This window comes from Gymnodraco acuticeps, unplaced genomic scaffold (genome assembly GCF_902827175.1).
Source record: "Gymnodraco acuticeps unplaced genomic scaffold, fGymAcu1.1, whole genome shotgun sequence".
Classification (NCBI taxonomy): domain Eukaryota; kingdom Metazoa; phylum Chordata; class Actinopteri; order Perciformes; family Bathydraconidae; genus Gymnodraco; species Gymnodraco acuticeps.
In genome coordinates, this window is record NW_022990441.1 from 4,917,296 (window position 1) to 4,937,072 (window position 19,777).

At 43.0% G+C, this 19,777-nt stretch overlaps 1 protein-coding gene across 1 annotated transcript in view; it reads left to right on the forward strand.

Moving 5' to 3' along the window:
• The window catches only part of LOC117552194 (Down syndrome cell adhesion molecule-like protein 1 homolog), a 99,357-nt gene that overhangs the window by 51,754 nt on the left and 27,826 nt on the right, over window positions 1-19,777 (forward strand). The window contains exons 4-16 of the mRNA XM_034225504.1: window positions 6,100-6,246; window positions 7,867-8,145; window positions 9,168-9,443; window positions 10,028-10,319; window positions 11,062-11,069; window positions 12,475-12,617; window positions 12,804-12,933; window positions 14,582-14,860; window positions 15,049-15,177; window positions 15,349-15,528; window positions 16,973-17,178; window positions 19,356-19,452; window positions 19,609-19,737. Of these exons, the coding sequence (XP_034081395.1) occupies window positions 6,100-6,246; window positions 7,867-8,145; window positions 9,168-9,443; window positions 10,028-10,319; window positions 11,062-11,069; window positions 12,475-12,617; window positions 12,804-12,933; window positions 14,582-14,860; window positions 15,049-15,177; window positions 15,349-15,528; window positions 16,973-17,178; window positions 19,356-19,452; window positions 19,609-19,737 (2,295 nt within the window). The remainder of the gene's footprint in view (window positions 1-6,099; window positions 6,247-7,866; window positions 8,146-9,167; window positions 9,444-10,027; window positions 10,320-11,061; window positions 11,070-12,474; window positions 12,618-12,803; window positions 12,934-14,581; window positions 14,861-15,048; window positions 15,178-15,348; window positions 15,529-16,972; window positions 17,179-19,355; window positions 19,453-19,608; window positions 19,738-19,777) is intronic.

Below are 19,777 nucleotides of genomic sequence, written 5' to 3' on the forward strand. Positions count from 1 at the left end.
GTTTTTAGCTTGTAACACAACCATGTACTATACACACAGCTGTGTTTGCTGACTGGGTGGTGCATTCATTGTTGGTGAATAAGGTAGATGCATTTTGCTGAACTGTACTAATGTACAATAACTGACAACCAGGTGATAATTGAATCCCCGAATCCATCATTTAAATATGCTTGGCGATCCCTCAACTTGTTGCCACTATAGCACACCTATTGTTTGAACTAGTTGTATCTTGCTGCTATGTATCTTGATGCCTTTTTGCACCCATTTTTAGCCTCGATGTTGACATGTTATTAATGATTTTTTTCTCATTGTAATAATTCATTCAGTGTATATGTTTACTTGGACTTCATTGAAGTGGACTGGCGTTGATCTCACTGAGATCACACCATTCTCTATTTCACTTTGCACAGAGTTATTTGTTACAACATTTCTCATGATTGATTCAATTCCGGAAATTACTAAATATGCTGTTGTGTAGCTTATAGAGTTGTAAAATGCTTACAAACAGGCATATGCACCCAATCCCTCATTTGGATGTAGAATCAAAATATCCTGAAACAAACACGTTCACGCCCTAAATGCCTCGCACATAGGCCCTGTTCATGTGTGTGTGTGTGTGTGTGTGTGTGTGTGTGTGTGTGTGTGTGTGTGTGTGTGTGTGTGTGTGTGTGTGTGTGTGTGTGTGTGTGTGTGTGTGTGTGTGTGTGTGTGTGTGTGTGTGTGTGTGTGTGTGTGTGTGTGTGTGTGTGTGACAAAGCTAGTAGAATTAGCAATGTAATGTTAAGGGGGTGGATGGAGACACCGTGGAAGGAATGAAAAGAAGAAAGCGGGAAGGAAAAGTTGAATCAAGACGAGGAGAATGTGTAGGTGTACTCCACTGTCTGCTCACACTGTGGCATCCTGTAGTGAGGATGCTCTGCATGAAAATACACTAACACACACACTCCCATACTCACAATTTGTCGAGTGCACTCTGCAAACGTGGATTGTGAGACAGTGGGAGGAAGGATGTGTAGATCGAGAGACAGATTGTGAGTGTTTGCGTATCTGTGTGTGCATTCATTTGGAGACGTCCATTTGTAGCATACTACTGCGGATCTGTATTGTACTGAGCCCGCGGTCCATTTAGCCTTAAAACCTGAAAGGCAAACCTTGACAATAATGGAGGTGACAGTCTTCAGCATGTGTTTTTGTTAAAAAGCATGGAGTGAATGACATGATGCAGTGAGAGATGTGTTGAGCTCCTCTGTGGCCTATAGCCCGGGCCTGTGGACCAATTACAGATCCATTCAGCAGTTTCTCTCCTCTCCTCTGATCTCCATCGCCATCATTTAAATGGCTGATTCCGTTTTTACCTCTAATGAAGGGTACTCTGCCGCACACACACACACGCACGGCACACATGAAAAGCACACTTGCACATGTCGCTGTGTGCCACCGCAGCGCCCCCTACCCAGCTGTTGTCACGTGAGCGCACGGGCCCTAGCAACAGCGAGCGAGAGAGCGAACAAAAATGAGAGATTCTGGCGAGAGCAGGGGAGAGAGGAATGGGTAAAGAGAGGGAGAGCGAAAGAGATGGGAGGGAGGGAGGGGGGAGCCGTAGAGCATTAATAAGTGATGAGTCCAACAGTGTGAATTGCTGTTAGTTAGCATTGCTGCAGCGCCTTCATTTGCATGGCAGCTCCAAGAACAAACCCCCTTACTTGCGCCATTTCCTCTCTTGCTCTGTTTTTCTCGCATAGGACTTTTTTCTTGCTTTTCCTCTCTATTTGATCTATTTCTGTCTCTTTCTTTTAGGTCTGGCCAGCATCTCAAATATTTTCTTAGATACTTATTTAAACAATCCCTCTTTCCTGTCTTATCCGACCATCCTCTCCTCCCAACCTCCACGATTGCTTCAATATTCCCACATTAACATTTTCATTTTCTCTTATCATTGTTTTGCTCGTTATGATCTCTTATTCTGCTATCCCCCTCCCTTGTATGACAATCATTTGTTGAAGATGGCAGCCATATACTATAATGGGATATACTTAGATGCGCCTATCCTGTATCCCTTCATCTTCCCGCTCTGTCTAACCTGCCCTTCCCCTCCTCTGACTCCCCCACCTATCTCAAAGAAGAGGGGTGTCCTGTCTCTGGGGGAACTTTGGGGCAGACAAGTGATGCTCCAGGGCTCACTAATCCTTATTGTTTCCATCTTTCTCTCCATTTCTGTCTCTTTGTCTCGTTATTTGCATGCATGTCTCTTTCTGTGGGATTTCTGGCACACACACACACACACACACACACACACACACACACACACACACACACACACACACACACACACACAGATCCAGCAGCATCTTCACTCTGCACTTGACTTGAGTTCCTGCCTCAGGCTCATCAGCTGAACTGATTCCATTACTTACAGACCCCCCCCCCCCCCAGACTCTATGGACTAGAAGGAAAAGAGGCAGACATAGAAAGAGGTAGAGGGCAGAGGGGAGACGGGAGGAAGAGAAGCCGGCGATGATGAATAGATGTCCCACAGATTGTAAAAGAGCAAAAGGAAGGAATGAGAGGGTTAGGAAGTGAAATAGGAAGTGAGGGGATTTTGAGCCTCCCTTGGGTGGGCTGGACCTAAAAGAATCTCACCCTGCCTCCTACAGCAGAAAGGAAAAGGCAGACACAGAAGCACATACATACACGCAAACAACAACAACAACAACAACAAATTCCTGGAGGCGTAGGCAGACTAGACGAGAATTGATTTTCTCTCCCACAAGGAGAGGCTTGCAACGGGAGAAAGAGAGAGGGAGGGAGAGAGACATAGAACAACGTAGAGGAATTGTTTTACCCGTGTGTGGCTCTCAGGCCTGCAGGCCCTCATCCCTCTCACTCTCACTCCCTCCGCTGTCACTCCCAACGGCATGTTTTCTCTTTATCTCCCTATCTCTCCCTCCATCAATCTCCATCTGCCCTCCTCCTCCCCTAGGTCAGCCTCCCTCCAGTGCAGCCTACACCCTCTCCACTGTTTTAGGTGTGTCACATCTCCACAGACAGCAGGAGAGCAGGCAGTGAGTAGAACTTAGGTATCAGGTAGAAAGAGCAGCAGTGAAGGAGAGAGGAGGTGAAGGGTAGTCGGCTAATCTCACAGCAGTCAAGGGAAGATGGAGAATAGAATACTTCATTAATATGCCACTGTAGATAAGGTATAGTGATGAAATTATTAATTGATCAGAGAAATAATCAACAACATCTCTTAAAATGTATTCATCTTTTATCCATCTGAACTGGCTCATTTTGCTTTACTTTCTGTCGATAAATTGTGTAGCTGGACATCTATTTGCCACAAGCGTTGACACACTGTCTCATTAATGTCCCCTGCACTCTCTTTTCTCTCCATTCTTAACCATCTCTGAATTTGTTACTCTACCCCCCACTTTCTCCCCTCCCCACCCCCTTCTGGTCTGTCTTCCTCTCTCCAGGCATGTTGTGACAGGGAGTAGCAGTGTGTTATACAGGGTTCTACTCGCCAAGTGCATATTATCCTGTAAGGCTTAATACCCAGGTTGTAACAAAAGGGCAGGCTTGGAAATTACAGCTTACGTCGCTTAGCACTCAGCACAACAGTCTGACTCACATGAAAACACGTGTGTCTGAACTTTCACATATGCATGCAGACGCACAGGCTGTTACAAGTGTGTGTGTGTGTGTGTGTGTGTGTGTGTGTGTGTGTGTGTGTGTGTGTGTGTGTGTGTGTGTGTGTGTGTGTGTGTGTGCAAATTGTAGACTTACTAAATGAAAATATCATACGTATTAATATGTCGATCTGACATTTAAACGGGTCTCTCCAGCTCCAGAAGCTAGTTAGCACCACTTGTTGTATACTGTAATCAGTCAACCAACATTTATTTTTTCTTGGTTTTTATCAGTTTAGATTGAATATCTATGGCTTTTGGTTGAGGAAAGACATCTCCTTGGAATTTTTCTAAAAACTATGGCTAAAAACTGGCCATAGTTTACTTCAAATTTATTTATAGGATAATATGAAATTCAACAGAATGAGCAACAATAAAGAAATATCCACTGTGATCTTGAAAAATGGCACATTTAGATTAGTCTGTCCAAACTTGGCAGCTTTGACACAAGAGGTAAAGCCTTCAGTATTCTTCACATATCAGTCTTGTTAGTGTGTGTGTGAATGGCAGGGAGCCAGGCCAGCCCTATTTGTTTGAATCAATCTCTTTTGGATGGAGTTGTGCAGCTATAAAATGCATCGATTGTTGCTCACATTTTGGCAGGGCTAACACACACACACATTTGCGCACACACCCAAACACTGGCTTGTTTAATGATACTTGCCCATTTATATCTACACATGTTCATTGATACATACATTTTGTCAATCAAAAACATAGGACTTACAAACCATGTAATTATTAACTGCCAGTATTGACTCTAAGAGGATCATTTAAGAGCAAAATAAAAACCAACTAAAACTGCGGCTTATGTTGTGAAGTTTTCACAATACAGCAGTCACTTTTCATCAACAATCAGACACATCTAACAGCTAGAACCATAAGTGTTTCAGAATAAATATGCAGTGACTAGATGCTGACCTATTGCTTGGAGGTGTGCGTGTGTGTATTTGTGCATGTTTTTGCGTTGTGTGTACATCATATATTTCCCGTATTCAACTATTCAATGTACCTGTGTTTAACTCAAGTCCTCTCTTGTCAACATTGCAAAGAGACAACTGAAACATCATGTACAGCAAACAACAGGCAGAATATTCTCACAAACACACTGCAAAAGCATCCGCATAACCGAACAATCTGCAATCTACTACAAACTCGGAAGTGCACACTGTCTAAAATAACCCTTTGGGGGAACAGAATACAAAAAGATGCAGAGAAGCGGAAAGAATCAAACACCGAAATACACTCTCCTCCTTCCATCTCTCTCTTCTCTTCTTCTTCTCGCACACATAGACACACATGCACATGCTTTTTCTATTGACATGTAGATCAATCAGAGGGAGACCAAGCAGTCACTGATGTGAAATGAAAATGACACTAATCTGCTGTTACCATAACACACAGAGACGCATCAATTATTAACACCTACAATAACTCCCTCCTCTCTTCTCTCTTTCTCGTCTTCCTTATCGCTCTTCCTCTATTGTGTAACTCTCACTAGATGGATGTGACAGAGTTAGTTAAAAGCTCCCCTGTGTTCAAGTACTGTGGTTTGGCCTTTTGAAGACATGTATATTCTAGTCCTGTTTTCTATTCTTTGGAGATCAGTGATTTCTCTGAAAAATATGCTCACGGTTTGTCAAGAGGGTCTCATGATGGAGAGGTTGGCATCTCTCATCTACTTCAATAGCATCACATGTCTGAAGTGACCTTTTCCTCACCAAATAGGGTTTTCTCTGTACACTTTTTCCTCAGCAAATGTATAGAAATGAGAAAGAAAATACAGTGAATACAGAAGATTGTTATAAATGTGTGTACACCATTAAGAAAAGTGAATATAACTTGAAAAGACATTGAAGCATCTTCTATTTCTGTAAAATTGTGCTAGAAAATATACATATTATTGAGCCATAGAGAAGGCGAGAAAGTAAATAAAGCCCAATTCTGGACAGTAATCACATTTGTCCGAATCACAATGTGATGTGAGATAATATTACCTTTTAACAAAGAAAGATTAGGCCTCAAAGCTCAAATGTCTAAACTGGAAAATTCCTCTGCCCAATGCACCCAGGCATGAGACACGCTTTACAATCTGTGCAGCACCCCTCTATCTGTAAGGCAAGGCAAGTTTATTTATATAGCACTTTTCAACACAAGGCAATTAAAAGTGCTTTACAAAAAATGAAAGACATTAAGAAAAAGGCATTTAAAATCAATCATTAAAAAGAAAAGCTAATAAAATAAACATTAAAAGAAAAAATACATGGATAAAAGTTTCAGTGCAGTCTGTAAACCCTCGCATTGCTTTACATGCTAATGACATGCCTTATTTATCATTTTTGCAACTCATATATGTTGACTAACCTATCCTTCCTTTCTCCCCTACCTGTTCCCCCTCTGCTCTCCTACACAGGTAACCGTTTCTTCCTGACCTCATTTGGCGCTCTGTATTTCTCAGAGGTGCAGAAGGAAGATGCTCTGTCCACCTACCGCTGCATCACAAAGCACAAGTACAGTGGAGAGACTCGCCAGAGCAATGGAGCCAGGCTCTCTGTTATGGGTAGGCAAAGTTTCCTTTTCCACTAAAAGTACTAAAATGCCATCAAAACATGAGCAGCTGCTTGTCTTTTATAATTGTATTACTTGATAGAATTGCATTACAGAGTTTTATGTTTTAGAGGAATAGTTTAACACTTTTTTAGTTTTTTTTGTTGCCATGATGAGATGAGAAAATCAACACTACTCTGTACAGTAAATATCAAGCTGTAGCCTGGAGGTGTATACCTTAGCTCAGCATAAAGACTGGAAACGGGGCGAACAGCTAGCCTGGGAAGATAATCCACCTACCAGTACTTAAGGTTCAAGTTCAAGGAAATATATTGTCTCTGTACAACACAGGTTTGTGCAATGAAATGGAGTTTAAAGATCCTTAACCAGCATAGAAGCATAAAAATAACACGTGTTATCCAAGTTACTACTATAGTGCAGCCCATAACTCATAGCCAGGCTAGCTGTGTCCACTGTTGGGTCATTCTACAGAAAAGTTGGAAGTGCTGTCACTTACTTTTGCAGACACCAAAATACATGACGTTGACCTAATACTCACATTCATTATATATGTTGAATAAATAGAGATTGTCTTTGCAATGGTACTAAATAAAAAATAAATAAAAAATGGTTTTATACGTAAATTGCAATTTATTTAAAATGCCAAGTTCAAGGAACTGCCTTGTCACTTTGATCATACATGGAAGTGGAGCCTATAGTTTTCCTTTAAAACATTTTTTTTTCAATAAATAAATCTAATTTATATTTACATAACATTACAAGCATTAAATATAACACTGAAATGGTAAAAAAACGCAATTTATTATTAATAATATCAAATAAATGTCAGTCACCCAAAATTACGTCATTGGTGTTACTGCTACACAAAATGCTTTTATTTTGAAATAATGTACTGTCTCTGAAGTGCCTCCTGTAACAAGAGATCATTTGAGGCAGTGCAGTGGACAAAGACATGAGGAAAGTCAGATACTTCTTACTTTGTTTGTTAAAGGTGTCATTTTATCTTCAAATTTTACATGCGTCTTTCAAGTCTGTCATTAGTGTTACTAGGGGTGAACATTTGAATGGGAAAATGTATTGTATTGAAGAGTTAAACGATTTTGATATTGACTGAAGCCATATTTGGTCTGACACATTGCAGCCATTTTGTTAAAATGGTAGTGTTTTCTCCAAATTGTCACTGGTGTTACCGTCACTGGTGTCACTCTTCTTCCTGGTAACACGTAACACCAGTGACATTCCTATACAAATAACCTTTGTATAAAGTATAAAAATAATAAAAATAATAAAAATATTTTAAGCTTTACTTGTTGTGGATTCATCAAGTTAAGAGTTAGTTATTGCTATTTAACAGGTTTTAGATGTTTTTAGAAGGAATATATTTCAGCAGATTTGTATCACCCAGATCTACCTTTTCTGTAGAATGACCCGTTTACAGTCTTTGTGATAAGCTAACCATCTGCTGGCTGTAGCTTTATGTTATGGTACAGACATGGGTGTATTATCAATGTATTCATTCAACTCTCAGTAAGAATGATCCAACTATTCCTTAGGAACCAAATGTATGAATTCATGAATTTACGTTTCTTTCTGTGTCGTGCTACACCCACAGACCCTACGGAGTCCACCCCCTCAGTGCTGGATAGTTTCCAGTCCGGTGAGGTGCAGATGGGGCACAGCGTTGAGCTGCCCTGTGTTGCATCCGGATACCCAAACCCCACCATCCGATGGCTGAAGGATGGTCGGCCTTTACCTGCTGACTCCCGCTGGACACGGCGCATCACCGGCCTCACCGTTTCCGACTTGAGGCTTGAGGACAGTGGCAACTACATCTGTGAGGTCACCAACAGCTTTGGCTCCAAAGAGGTGACGGGTCATCTTAATGTCATAGGTCAGTAAAACACTAAAGAGATTACAGTAGAAGAATACAATCTCAAAATTCAGCACACAACAATGCATCACTTAGCACTCCCCTAGCTATCTTGACCTCCATTGTTCAACACTGACAAGTGCAGTTGGAGCGTAAGTGAGATGGACAGAAGTAATGAATGATGATGTCAGGTCATGGACAGGTGCAATGGAGACATCATATAAGCTCTGTTGGCTTTGCCCTGGCCCCGTGCCTGCTACACGACAACCCCCCCTCCCACATACATCCCACCCTCACAACCCACCCTCGTCTGGGCCGAGCGTGAGCCTGATGTCCAAGGACGGCTCATTCCCCCGCTGTGCTCTCAAACCCCAGCGAGGCATTGCTACGGTGACAGAGCAGACCAGTGGTCTTGCAGGCCTGTCGCTCTGTTTACCAAGGACGTGAAGGAGGGAGGCAAAAACAGAGAGGATTTCATAATGCTGTGTGTTTGAATGAATGAGGAGGGGACGCTGGGAGAGAGGTAAAGGGTGAAGTTAGTGGACACTGGGCAGACTGGCCATGGGGCACATCACGGCGCATCCCACAAACCTCCTATGACAGGGCATAGAAGGTGGTACACATACACACACACTTTAACACACACTTGCAGTATGTGCACTCATTGCCTGTGAAGAAAGTCTTACACATGCACTGTCACTCTCTCACACACATTCAGCAGCCTCCAGCACTTAACACCAGCTGCTTTATTGCTCACTGACATTTTCTCCCCTTTCTGTCTCTCTATCTCGGTTTTCTTCGCTGCCTAGCACACGCACTCACACACACATAAGCAATGGAAGAAGTCTTGACACACAGACAACTAATACACACCAAAACAAAATGTGATTTGTGTTTCCTGGCCCTTACTCAATACAAATTACTTTTGTTCAGCTATGGAAGTTATACCACCACTGTAATATTTCTCAATGTTTAGGTTGTGACTTATGAATGAGAAGGTGTGGCTAACATTTCCTTTTCTCTTTTCTTTTCCTTATCTCTAGATCCACTGCGGGTCACCTTGTCTCCCAAGAACCTGAAGACGGGGATCAGCAGCACAGTCATCCTATCCTGTGCCGTCCAGGGTTCCCCGCACTTTATGGTGTCCTGGTACCGTAACACTGAATCTGTCCTGCCCGATCAGCACTTTTCCATCCAGGGGGCTCACAATGAGACATTGTTCATTTCCGCTGCACAAAAGAGACACTCGGGAGCTTACCAGTGCTTTGCCACGCGCAAGGGCCAGACCGCCCAGGACTTCTCCATCATACTGCTGGAAGGTGAGGACAGAAGGGGATTACCATGGCGGTGAATAATCACGAACACTGTCCGGGGTTATTGTGCTGGTGTTTCTTCTGATGCTTAATAAGACACTAATTACGCATGATTTACATTATATAAATACACCTATGGAGAAATTATGATATGTTTCTACTTTGTATGTGCAGTCTTGTTGGCAGTTTTTTCTGTATTTCCAAAAATATACTATTGAGGATTGTTAACAAGGGAGAGAAAACTGATTGAGTGATAACAGTTTATTTTACATTAAACGGATAATTGCATAGGATTCCTGGTATGTTCATCGAGTGTAATCTCTCAAATTATTTAAAATTAATTGTACTTTTATCACACACATTGAGTACATGCATACTGTATACACCCATAGCCTATGTATCTAGGACACAAGCAGATTGGCTGTATTATGACTGAAGTGTTACTTTTTAATTCAGTACCTTACAACAAATGTCATATACTTCTGCTTCCTACAGTATGGTGGTTTTTAACATAGTGCTAATTTAAATACAATGTAACACACTGTTATCATTTGTTTCTAAATTCTCACCTCTCGTGTCTTGTTTCTCAGATGGCACGCCCCGCATTGTCGCCTCCTTCAGCGAGAGGGTGGTGGTCCCCGGTGAACCCTTTTCCCTGATGTGCGCTGCCAAAGGAGCGCCCCCCCCCACCATCACCTGGACCCTGGACGACGAGCCTGTGGCCCGGGACCTGTCGCGTGTCCGAGCCAGCCAGTACACGCTCTCCGACGGCAGCACTGTGAGCCACGTCAACGTCAGCAGCCCGCAGATTCGCGATGGAGGAGTGTATCGGTGCGCCGCACGAAACTCGGCCGGTAGTGCCGAGTACCAAGCGCGCATAACGTAAGAGGTGCCTGTCTACTTTTCAATATCAGTCATACAGATGCTTACCATAGCCTGACCCCTACCCTGTACCCTTCTATATCTCTACCTCTATCTCTATATGTGTGTTTCGCTTTATTGTAAATATACTTTTCTTTCTCTTTACTTTTTTGTTCTGTCCGTCAATCTTTATTCTTGTATGTTACTGTATTTGTTGCTTCAGCAGCACATATGGTGTTTATGTTGTTTTTCTCATTCTCTTTCTTTCTTGCAGTTTGTTAATGTCCTGTTGTCATGCTTACTGTGGCTCTGCACATGTGCCTGTGAAAAAGCACATGCATAAGAACACATACAAAATGCACCCACTGATCCACCTACTTCAGTTATCTGTATACACACACACACACACACACACACACACACACACACACACACACACATACACACACACACACACACACACACACATACACACACACACATACATACACACACACACACACACACACACACACAAACACACACACACCCACACACACACACACACATACATATACACACACACACACACACACACACACACACACAAATTGTTAAAATAGTGATTTTTTTGCAAAACATATAGAAAGGAAAAGTGACAAAAAGATATGAAGTGAGATTTAGCAAATGTGAGACAAATGCATGAAGACACTTTAGAAGAGAAAGAAACGGAGGGCAACAGATAGAGGGAAAAGAGAGCTGAAATAAGAGAAGAGGTTAGAAGAGTGAGGAGTGCCAGTGTCTGCTGAGGGAGTGATGGTGAACTCTGGTGACAGGACTGGTGATGTCACTGTCGTCGGAGACAACAAGAATGAGGAGTGACACTGATGGACAGGGATGTATCACACTCTTTCTCTCTGTTTCTGTTTCTGTTTCTGTTTTCTCTGTTCTTTGTGGAGATGTGTAGTTGTGACATGTGAGTCCGCTCTAAGATGACATGCCAGGATAATCATTGGAGTGAGAATGAGCTTCATTGCCAGAGAGTTTCAGCTCTACATGCAAGACATATTCAACAAATACACACACACATGGACTCACACCTGTATAACCACACACGAGAAAGCAGTAACACATTGGTAAGCGTGCCCACTTGCTGAAATGTGATACACTCAACTTATCCCGTTCAGTGAGAGGCCAGCAGCAAATATACTGAGCCACACAGACTTTGTTGAACACATGTGCACGTTATACCGTATATGTGCTTGTGTGTCGGCGTGTGTGTGTCTGTGCTACTGAATAATACATCTTTCACTCGTCAGAGCTGAGACTTCAAAGCTCAGCACACACTGAGAAAGGAAGGAGAGAGAAACGGAGGAAGAGAAGTGGGGGTAGGAGGGCTGGAAGGAGAAACAAAAACAAAGATACAAGACTTACAATGGTGAGAAGGTCACAGGAGAAGTGACGGATGATTGAGGGATCGCTCCCAGTGACTTCCAGTAATGCTAAACACATTTAGTGTCCGTCTGACTGTCTGTCTGCCTGGTGGCCGACAGCCTTCGGTCTCTGTCTTTTGGCAACAGTACATGACAAACATATTGAGGCATTCAAGATGAATTTCTATTATATATTTGTATTTCTTTTATCAGATCTTTTCTAGATGTTTTGATCCTGTGAGTCAACTGTGCCAATTACTTGCTTTGACCAGTATTGCTAATTCTCCTCGTCCCTCAAAACACTATGTAGTTTGAACCTTATAGATTTCACATGTTCATTGCTTTGAAACTATGAGAATACAATGTGTTTTTCACACTAAGCAACCTTTAACAATGTACAGCGCTTTACCCATGCCCCACAGTCAATAGAAAATGCATTGAACATGTCCATGATGAGGCTGGCCCTGCACTCTACACATGTGGCAGGTTCAGGATACATTGACAGTGATACAACTCATAGCAGTTTGCACTCTAACATCTCTCTTTATACACTCACATGCTTTTTTTCTCTTCTGTCTCTTAACTACTCCCCAACCCCCTTCCTTTTCAACTCTCCCATTTATTCCTAAAATTCCAAAACCTGTTTCTGACACCATCATCTAACGATTTTATAATTTTTCCCTCTATTTTCTTCCTCTTGTCAATCCTTCTCTTTTTCTCTGCATCCCTCTCCCTCTGCCCATATGTCTCTCTCTGCCCATCAGGTCCACCGAGGATTCGGCCTATGAAGAACATCACTGCAGTGGCAGGAAGAAACTCTTTCATAAACTGCCGTGTGATTGGGTACCCTTATTACTCAATCAACTGGTACAAGGAGGGGCTTCTGCTGCCTGACAATCATCGCCAGGTGGATTTTGCTCTCTGCATTTCTGCTCAAAATATATCAGAACCTGGGGGGGGAGGAATGGGGAGGTCTGAATCAGTGCCGGATATGTTTAGGACTTAGAATCATCTCATTTGAATTCACAGCTTTAAAAAAATGTGTGAGTAAGAAGACCATTCATGTATCATAACACTAATGGTTTCTGTTCAGGTGGTTTATGAGAATGGGACCCTGAAGCTCAGCGATGTTCAGAAGGGGATGGATGAGGGGGCCTACGTCTGCAGCGTGCTCATCCAACCACAGCTGTTCATCACGCAGACTGTCTATATCACCGTCAAAGGTCAGTTGCAGGTCATCATTTAAAAAGGTGAAAACTTTGTCGGACAGTTTTACAGTTCTTTTACATAAGGCTGAAGAGTCATCCAGATGTCTCTCAATATAGCAGCGCTCATAATTAGTTTGTTCGGTGGTGTAACTGATACATAAGTGTATACTTTTTGGGGGATTGTCCAATGATTTAAACATATTGAGTGAATTCATATTTATATCATAATTTAGGTGAATCTAGGTGTGTTTGAGAGGGCCATGATGTCGAAGACGCAGGCGGAAGAAATTATGAATGAATTAGAGGGTTACTGAAGGAGGGATGGAGAGTGAGTAAGACTGGTTGGGAGCAGGAGGGGGAGAGTGAAACAGAGGGAGAGGAAGAAGAAAGCTGTACGCTCTGCATTGCCTCTAATAACCCCTGATTAAGGGGCAGAGCCGACAGTGCAGCCTCTCAACCACATGTTGAGTGCTATTGGATAAAATGTATGTGTGTGCATGCTATTCTTATGCAAATAGGTGTGTGAATTACATAGTGTTAGTGTGTGCTATATATTCTTCATGTCATCTTGTATGATATTCGCTCTTCTCTCCGGCGATGGCATGACACGTTTGTTGAAGGAAGTTGTTGAGTGTGAGTTTTGTGTGTTTCGTCTTGAAATTAGCCGATGTGTGAAGTCTGTGATGCTCGGGTGTCTTTGCAGTGTTTTTCTATGCGTGTACTTGTATGGACATGCACATGCGTGGGTAAATGTGCATTAGCTGCGTTTGGTATGGGTGTAGGTATGTGCTTGTATAAATGTGTGCTCGTCATGTCTCTGATTTAATTAGATGAATTTTAACGAGGCCCAGATTAAATCCCCCAGATGTCTCAGCTGTTATCCCCCCCCCCCCCCCACCACCACCATCACCACCACCACAACCCTCCCCTCCTTCCCCACTCCAAACCACCGCCATCACCTCCGCTGCTCTCCATAGCAACACCGTTCTTCCCCCAGCGGATGGGGCTCTAATTAGAGCAGCTATTATAGGCTGGCTTTACCAGGGCAGGGTGGAGTGGAGTGGAGGGGGCACAGGCAGCTGCAGAGTGGGGAGTGGGCTAGTAGGCCAGGGTGCAGTGTTTTTGAAGGGGTCCAGGCTTTGATGACAGACTTAAGAAATCAGATGGACAGAAACACCACTAGTTTACCGATTAGCATGTCAGGTAAAAATAGCAGCTTCTGAAAATGCCATCTGAAAAAAACCTCACTCTGTCTTTATGTCTCCCACCTCTGTATCCTTCTACCTTACATCACTCACTCACTCTCCCATCCCATGTCCCCTCGATGCCCCCCAATCTTCACATCTATGTGTCTAACCATATTCTCTCTGTGTCTTCACATCTGACTCTTTTCTTTAACCTTAATTTATTCATATCTGCCTCAAATCTCTATATTCACCTCTTACTCACCCACTCATTTAAACAACCCTCTCACTGATTCATTCATCTTTTTCCTTTATTTTCCATTCCTTATCATCATATGTTTCCTCGATTTCATCTGCCTGAACTATCTGTTTAACTTATGTCGGTTACTTCACCTCTACTTCATTTGTATTTACTCCACCTTCCTTACCTTTACATCTCTTGCTCAATCTTTCATCCACCCCTTCTCCACCTCTTACAGTTCCTCCACTGATCCAGCCATTTGACTTTCCACCTACTTCCATCGGTAAACTGATGTACATCGCCTGCGTGGTGTCGTCTGGAGATATGCCAATACGCATCACATGGCGCAAGGACGGGCAGGAGATCGTGGCCTCCTCGGGCATCACCATCGACACAAAGGAGTTCATGAGCTCCCTTCAAATATCCAAAGTGTCGCTCAAGCACAATGGCAACTACACCTGCATTGCTAGCAACGATGCTGCCACTGTCAGCACGGAGAGGCAGCTCACAGTTACAGGTAAGAAAAAGTGGAGTGGAGAATATAAGTATAAAAGTGATATTTTGAAAGGGTAAAGGGAAGAGTTTTTTAATGAAATTACTGAAGGGATTTAGTATTGCAGTCAAATAAAGTTGGGCGACTTAAAGTTGGAGTATGGTCAAAATTAAGTGTTTTTTTATTCATATCTTCTCTCCTTCTTCCCCCAGTGCCTCCTCGGTTTGTGGTTCAGCCCAACAATCAGGATGGGATCTATGGGAAGGCAGGGATCCTAAACTGTTCAGTAGATGGGTACCCTCCTCCAAAAGTCATGTGGAAACATGCCAAAGCTGCACTAGGTACATGACCCATGTTTCATTGTTTATCTATGTACTGTGGTGTGTCTGCTGGCTGTTCTTGACACATTGTCATATTTATAAGTTCACACAGCCCAAAAAAAGTTTGATCAAAATCGATGAATCCTCAGTTAAGGTACAATTCATCATAATCTCCTGTCTCTTTCTGTCTAGCGGGTATTGGGAATCCGCAGCAGTATCACCCTGTGCCTCTGACGGGCCGTATCCAGATCATGGGTAACGGCTCTCTACTCATCCGACATGTCCTGGAAGAGGATCGGGGCTTCTACCTCTGTCAGGCCTCCAATGGTGTGGGCTCAGACATCAGCAAGAGCATGGTTCTTACCGTTAAGAGTGAGTATACAATCTAATGCGAGCTAATGTTGCAGAGTACGAGTTATTCATGCAATACCTGACTGCGGAGAGGCCATCGGGGATGCGCCTATGCTCCGGCCTTATCAGTCTTCACGCAAACGGTTGCAACCCAATGAGCCAGCTCGCACTGCTCTCCCTGTGATGTGTGGGCAGCAAAGCTGACCATGGACATAAGAGCAAAACAACAAAGAACACTGAGAGGGAGAATGGGGGTTTGTGTCAGTGTGTGTGTATGTGTGTGTGTGTGTGTGTGTGTGTGTGTGTGTGTGTGTGTGTGTGTGTGTGTGTGTGTGTGTGTGTGTGTGTGTGTGTGTGTGTGTGTGTGTGTGTGTGTGTGTGTGTGTGTGTGGTGTGTGTGGTGTGTGTGTGTGTGTGTGTGTGTGTGTGTGTGTGTGTGTGTGTGTGCGTGCGTGTGACAGGCAGCGAGAAAGTGAGCAACTGAGCAATTGATCTTTTGACTCTTGGGATCTGTCTGCACACAATCAAAAACACTTTGAGCTTAATCATTATCTGCAATCAATCTCTCTCATCCCGCCCTCACTGTCAGTAACACCCCTATGTAATGCAATGTGAACATGCATGGGGGAAATATACACCCATACAGTCAATATCAAGTCAAGCATTACAAGTGGGCAGTTTTCTTTGAAGGAAGCGGTACCTTGACCTTAACAAACAGCAATACCAACAAAAGAGATGTTAACGCTTAATATCTGGCTTCTTTTGACATCTGCAAACACAGACACATGTAACCCAGGTGCACATAAAGACAGGCAATAGTTTCACCAAGCTCTGCTTTCACAGGATTGCCTCTCTCTCCCTGGTGTTAATGTTATTGATTGAACCGTTCCTCTCCTCTGCCTCCCTCAATGCTGTCTGTTTCGCTCAGCGGAGAGGGAGAAAAAGAGGAAAAGAGGGAGGGTGAGATGAATTAGTGATGAAAACAAAACAGCAGAACCCTCCTCAGATCGGTATTGTGTGTGTGTGTTTGTGTGCGTGTGTGTGTGGCCACAGAAGATTGGGAGTGATTTTGTGTATAGAGTGTACACGAAAGGTGGAGTGTATCGCTTCTTCCTGTCCATTCACCTACACTCTGGTGTTAACTATTGGAGAATAGGAGAGGAGGTTTATTGACTTTATCTCATTAACCATAGCTCTTCATTACTCTACTGCAATGGAACTTGGCTACACTGAACTCCACCTTTTAAACTGCCCTATTCTCTTCTCTTCTCCATTTCACGTCTTACTCTCTTTTCACTTAAACCCTGCTTATTATCCACTTACTCCATCTTTTCCTCCTCTCTCTCTTTCTTATCCGCCTCTGTCTTCTAATATCCCCCTCATCAATCTGTTTACTGCCACCATTTCGCCCTCATTTGTCCTCCCCTTCTCTTCATCTCACACTTCATTTCCCTTCTCCTTCCAGTCCCCGCGATGATCACCAGTCACCCCAACACCACCATGGCTAAGAAGGGTCACTTGAAGGAGCTGAACTGCACAGCCAGGGGAGAATGGCCCATCATCATCCGCTGGGAGAGAGGCGACACAGTCATTGACCCTGACCGCAACCCCCGATACTCCATTATCACCAGTCCCAACGAGAAGACGGACGAGGTATTGTCTACACTCAAGGTAAGAAGCTCTTATATAGAGTAAGGCATCTAATTCACGATATCACACAGCAATTTATTTATGACTCTTACTCAGTTGACAAATAGATAGCTTTGACAAATAGATAGCTTTCACTTTTCTCTTATGTCTGTCTGAGCTCTGTTTTTATGAGTCAAGGCAGATTCTAGTGTGCAGTGTGGGAAATAACGGGGAAATCACACAGTGTGTCAGAGGTTGTTAGAGGTTGTTAAAGGTTGGTAACAGTCAAGGCCTATCTAATTGTTTAACATCAGTTTGCTCTGCACCATGATATATCATTACTTAGCTGTTAGTGTTCGGACCATCATCTCACGAGAGGAAGCCATTCACTTTTGGGACATCCACACAACATATTTTGCCAAAAAAGAATGGTGTCTCTCTTCCTTTAGACCTGCAAATAGCCATGTCATTATTGTGCTCCACCACACAACGTTGGTTAAGGCAGCCACATGTCTACCTCCACTAAAATGATGTGTTGGGTATCACAGGAAAGGTGAAAATGTGCAGGCAGCTGAAGCACCTGTTGATGGACTGTCTTTGGTTTATGATACTAAGAGAGGGTCACCCTGTAGCAACCAAGAGGGGCTAAATAACTGTGTGTCCAGTGAGATTTGAGGATAACCCCCCTCCTGCTGTTTTGATGCTCACAAGAGGGAACAAGTTTGTGTTTGCATATTCCACAAGATTAATTCACCTTTGGTGTCATTTATCCATCTCAAAATATAGACTTCAGACTTCACCTGTCGCCTTAAAATTATTGTAATTCATCTCATTCAAAATAATTCATTTATTTCACGTGTGCTTGTAGATATATCTACTTGTTAAAGCATGTCTTTTTATTTAAAGTACAGGCAAAACATGCTTCAATAGGGTTATTGTGATTTAGCGACAGTCTGTGAGGATACGCCATTACCAGCCAAAGGGATACAAATGGTACAGAGTAGGGGTGTAACGGTATCCGTATTCGTCCCGTACCGTCACGGTTCGGACGTCACGGTTCGGCACACGCAGTCACACGACGAATACGCCTTTTTTTTATGAGTGAGAAAAAAGTGTCATTCAGGGCAGTATCCACTACATTATATATAATCTAGGGGGCGGTGTTGCGCCTAAAAGCTGTTTGCCAGCCGCCCTTAAACAACAAATGAAGAACAAGAAGAAACACAACAACAAAACGTACAAAATACAAGAAGAAGAAAAGTTAGTATGGCGATTTCAGATAACACAGGAGCTAGAACCCACCTGCTTCTTTTAAATCAGCTGTGTGGGAACATTTCGGGTTCCCTGTGGACTACAATAACGATTAAGTGTGCGAGTGGTGGATCGGACGAGGACGGTGTGTCGCCGTTGTTCTACAGTGGTGCGGTATGCTAATGGTAACACACGCCAAACATGCTAAATCATATCAGAAGGCATCACCCAGATTGGCCAATCACCGGAGCCCGGCCAAAGACAACAGCAGTTCAACAGCTGATCCCCGCTGTTTATAAACCAATAGACATGAAAGCCGTGAGACCAAAATAAATAACGGAAGCTTTTGGCATATGTTTTTCAACGACTTTGCGCTCTTGAAACACTTTCTTATTATTTATGATGTCATATTTTCAAGACATTCTTTTTAGTTTTACAGCTTGATGAAACCTTTTTGTTTGACATCAGCCATTATAGATAATATGGCCATCTGAGTGTACTGTGTATGGTTTGTTTTTAACTGTTTAATACAGTTCATTATTCAAAAAAGAGTTCTTTATTTTTAAACTGAAACTTGCACTACTGTTCAATCATAAATAACAACAAACCTGGAATTATGCATTTGGGACTTTTTTTTGCTTTTTCTTGTTGTACCGAACCGTACCGAACCGTGACCTCCAAACCGAGGTACGAACCGAACCGTGACTTCTGTGAACCGTTACACCCCTAGTACAGAGGGTGTGTCATTTGATGTTTTTTGAGCAGGTGGGTGGCAAGAAGTGAATCTTGACACCTGGGGTTACCAAGTGCAGCTCTCCTCCCAATGCAGCGAGCAGTGACTCACTTAAATACCAAATATGCGGGTAGAGTAAAATATGTACTGACACCAGGGCAATGAAGATGTGCTTTACATTCAAAGATGTTGTTGGTCTCTTTGACATTTTGTATTCATACCTTTCTCCAAACAGCTAAAGCCAGCTGAGCGTGAGGATTCAGTCTTCTTCTCATGTCATGCTATCAACTCTTACGGCGAAGGACGAGGCCTTATACAGCTCACTGTGCAAGGTAACCATTCATATACAAATACATGTACCATCCCCATTTTAGATTGATCACAGCTTCACAAACCTGCTTTTTCCAACCAAAAGTGTCTCTGTTTTGATTTCACTATTTCCTCCCTAATGTTGTTCTTCTCCCTTTGTACCTAATTTAAATCGTCAGAGCCCCCAGACCCTCCAGAGTTGGAAGTGCGAGAAGTGAAAGATCGCAGTATGAATCTACGGTGGACACAGAGATTTGATGGAAACAGTGTCATTACCTCGTACGATATTGAGTATAAGAACAAGACAGGTAGGTGTAAAAAGGTATTTTATTAATTTTACAGGAAATA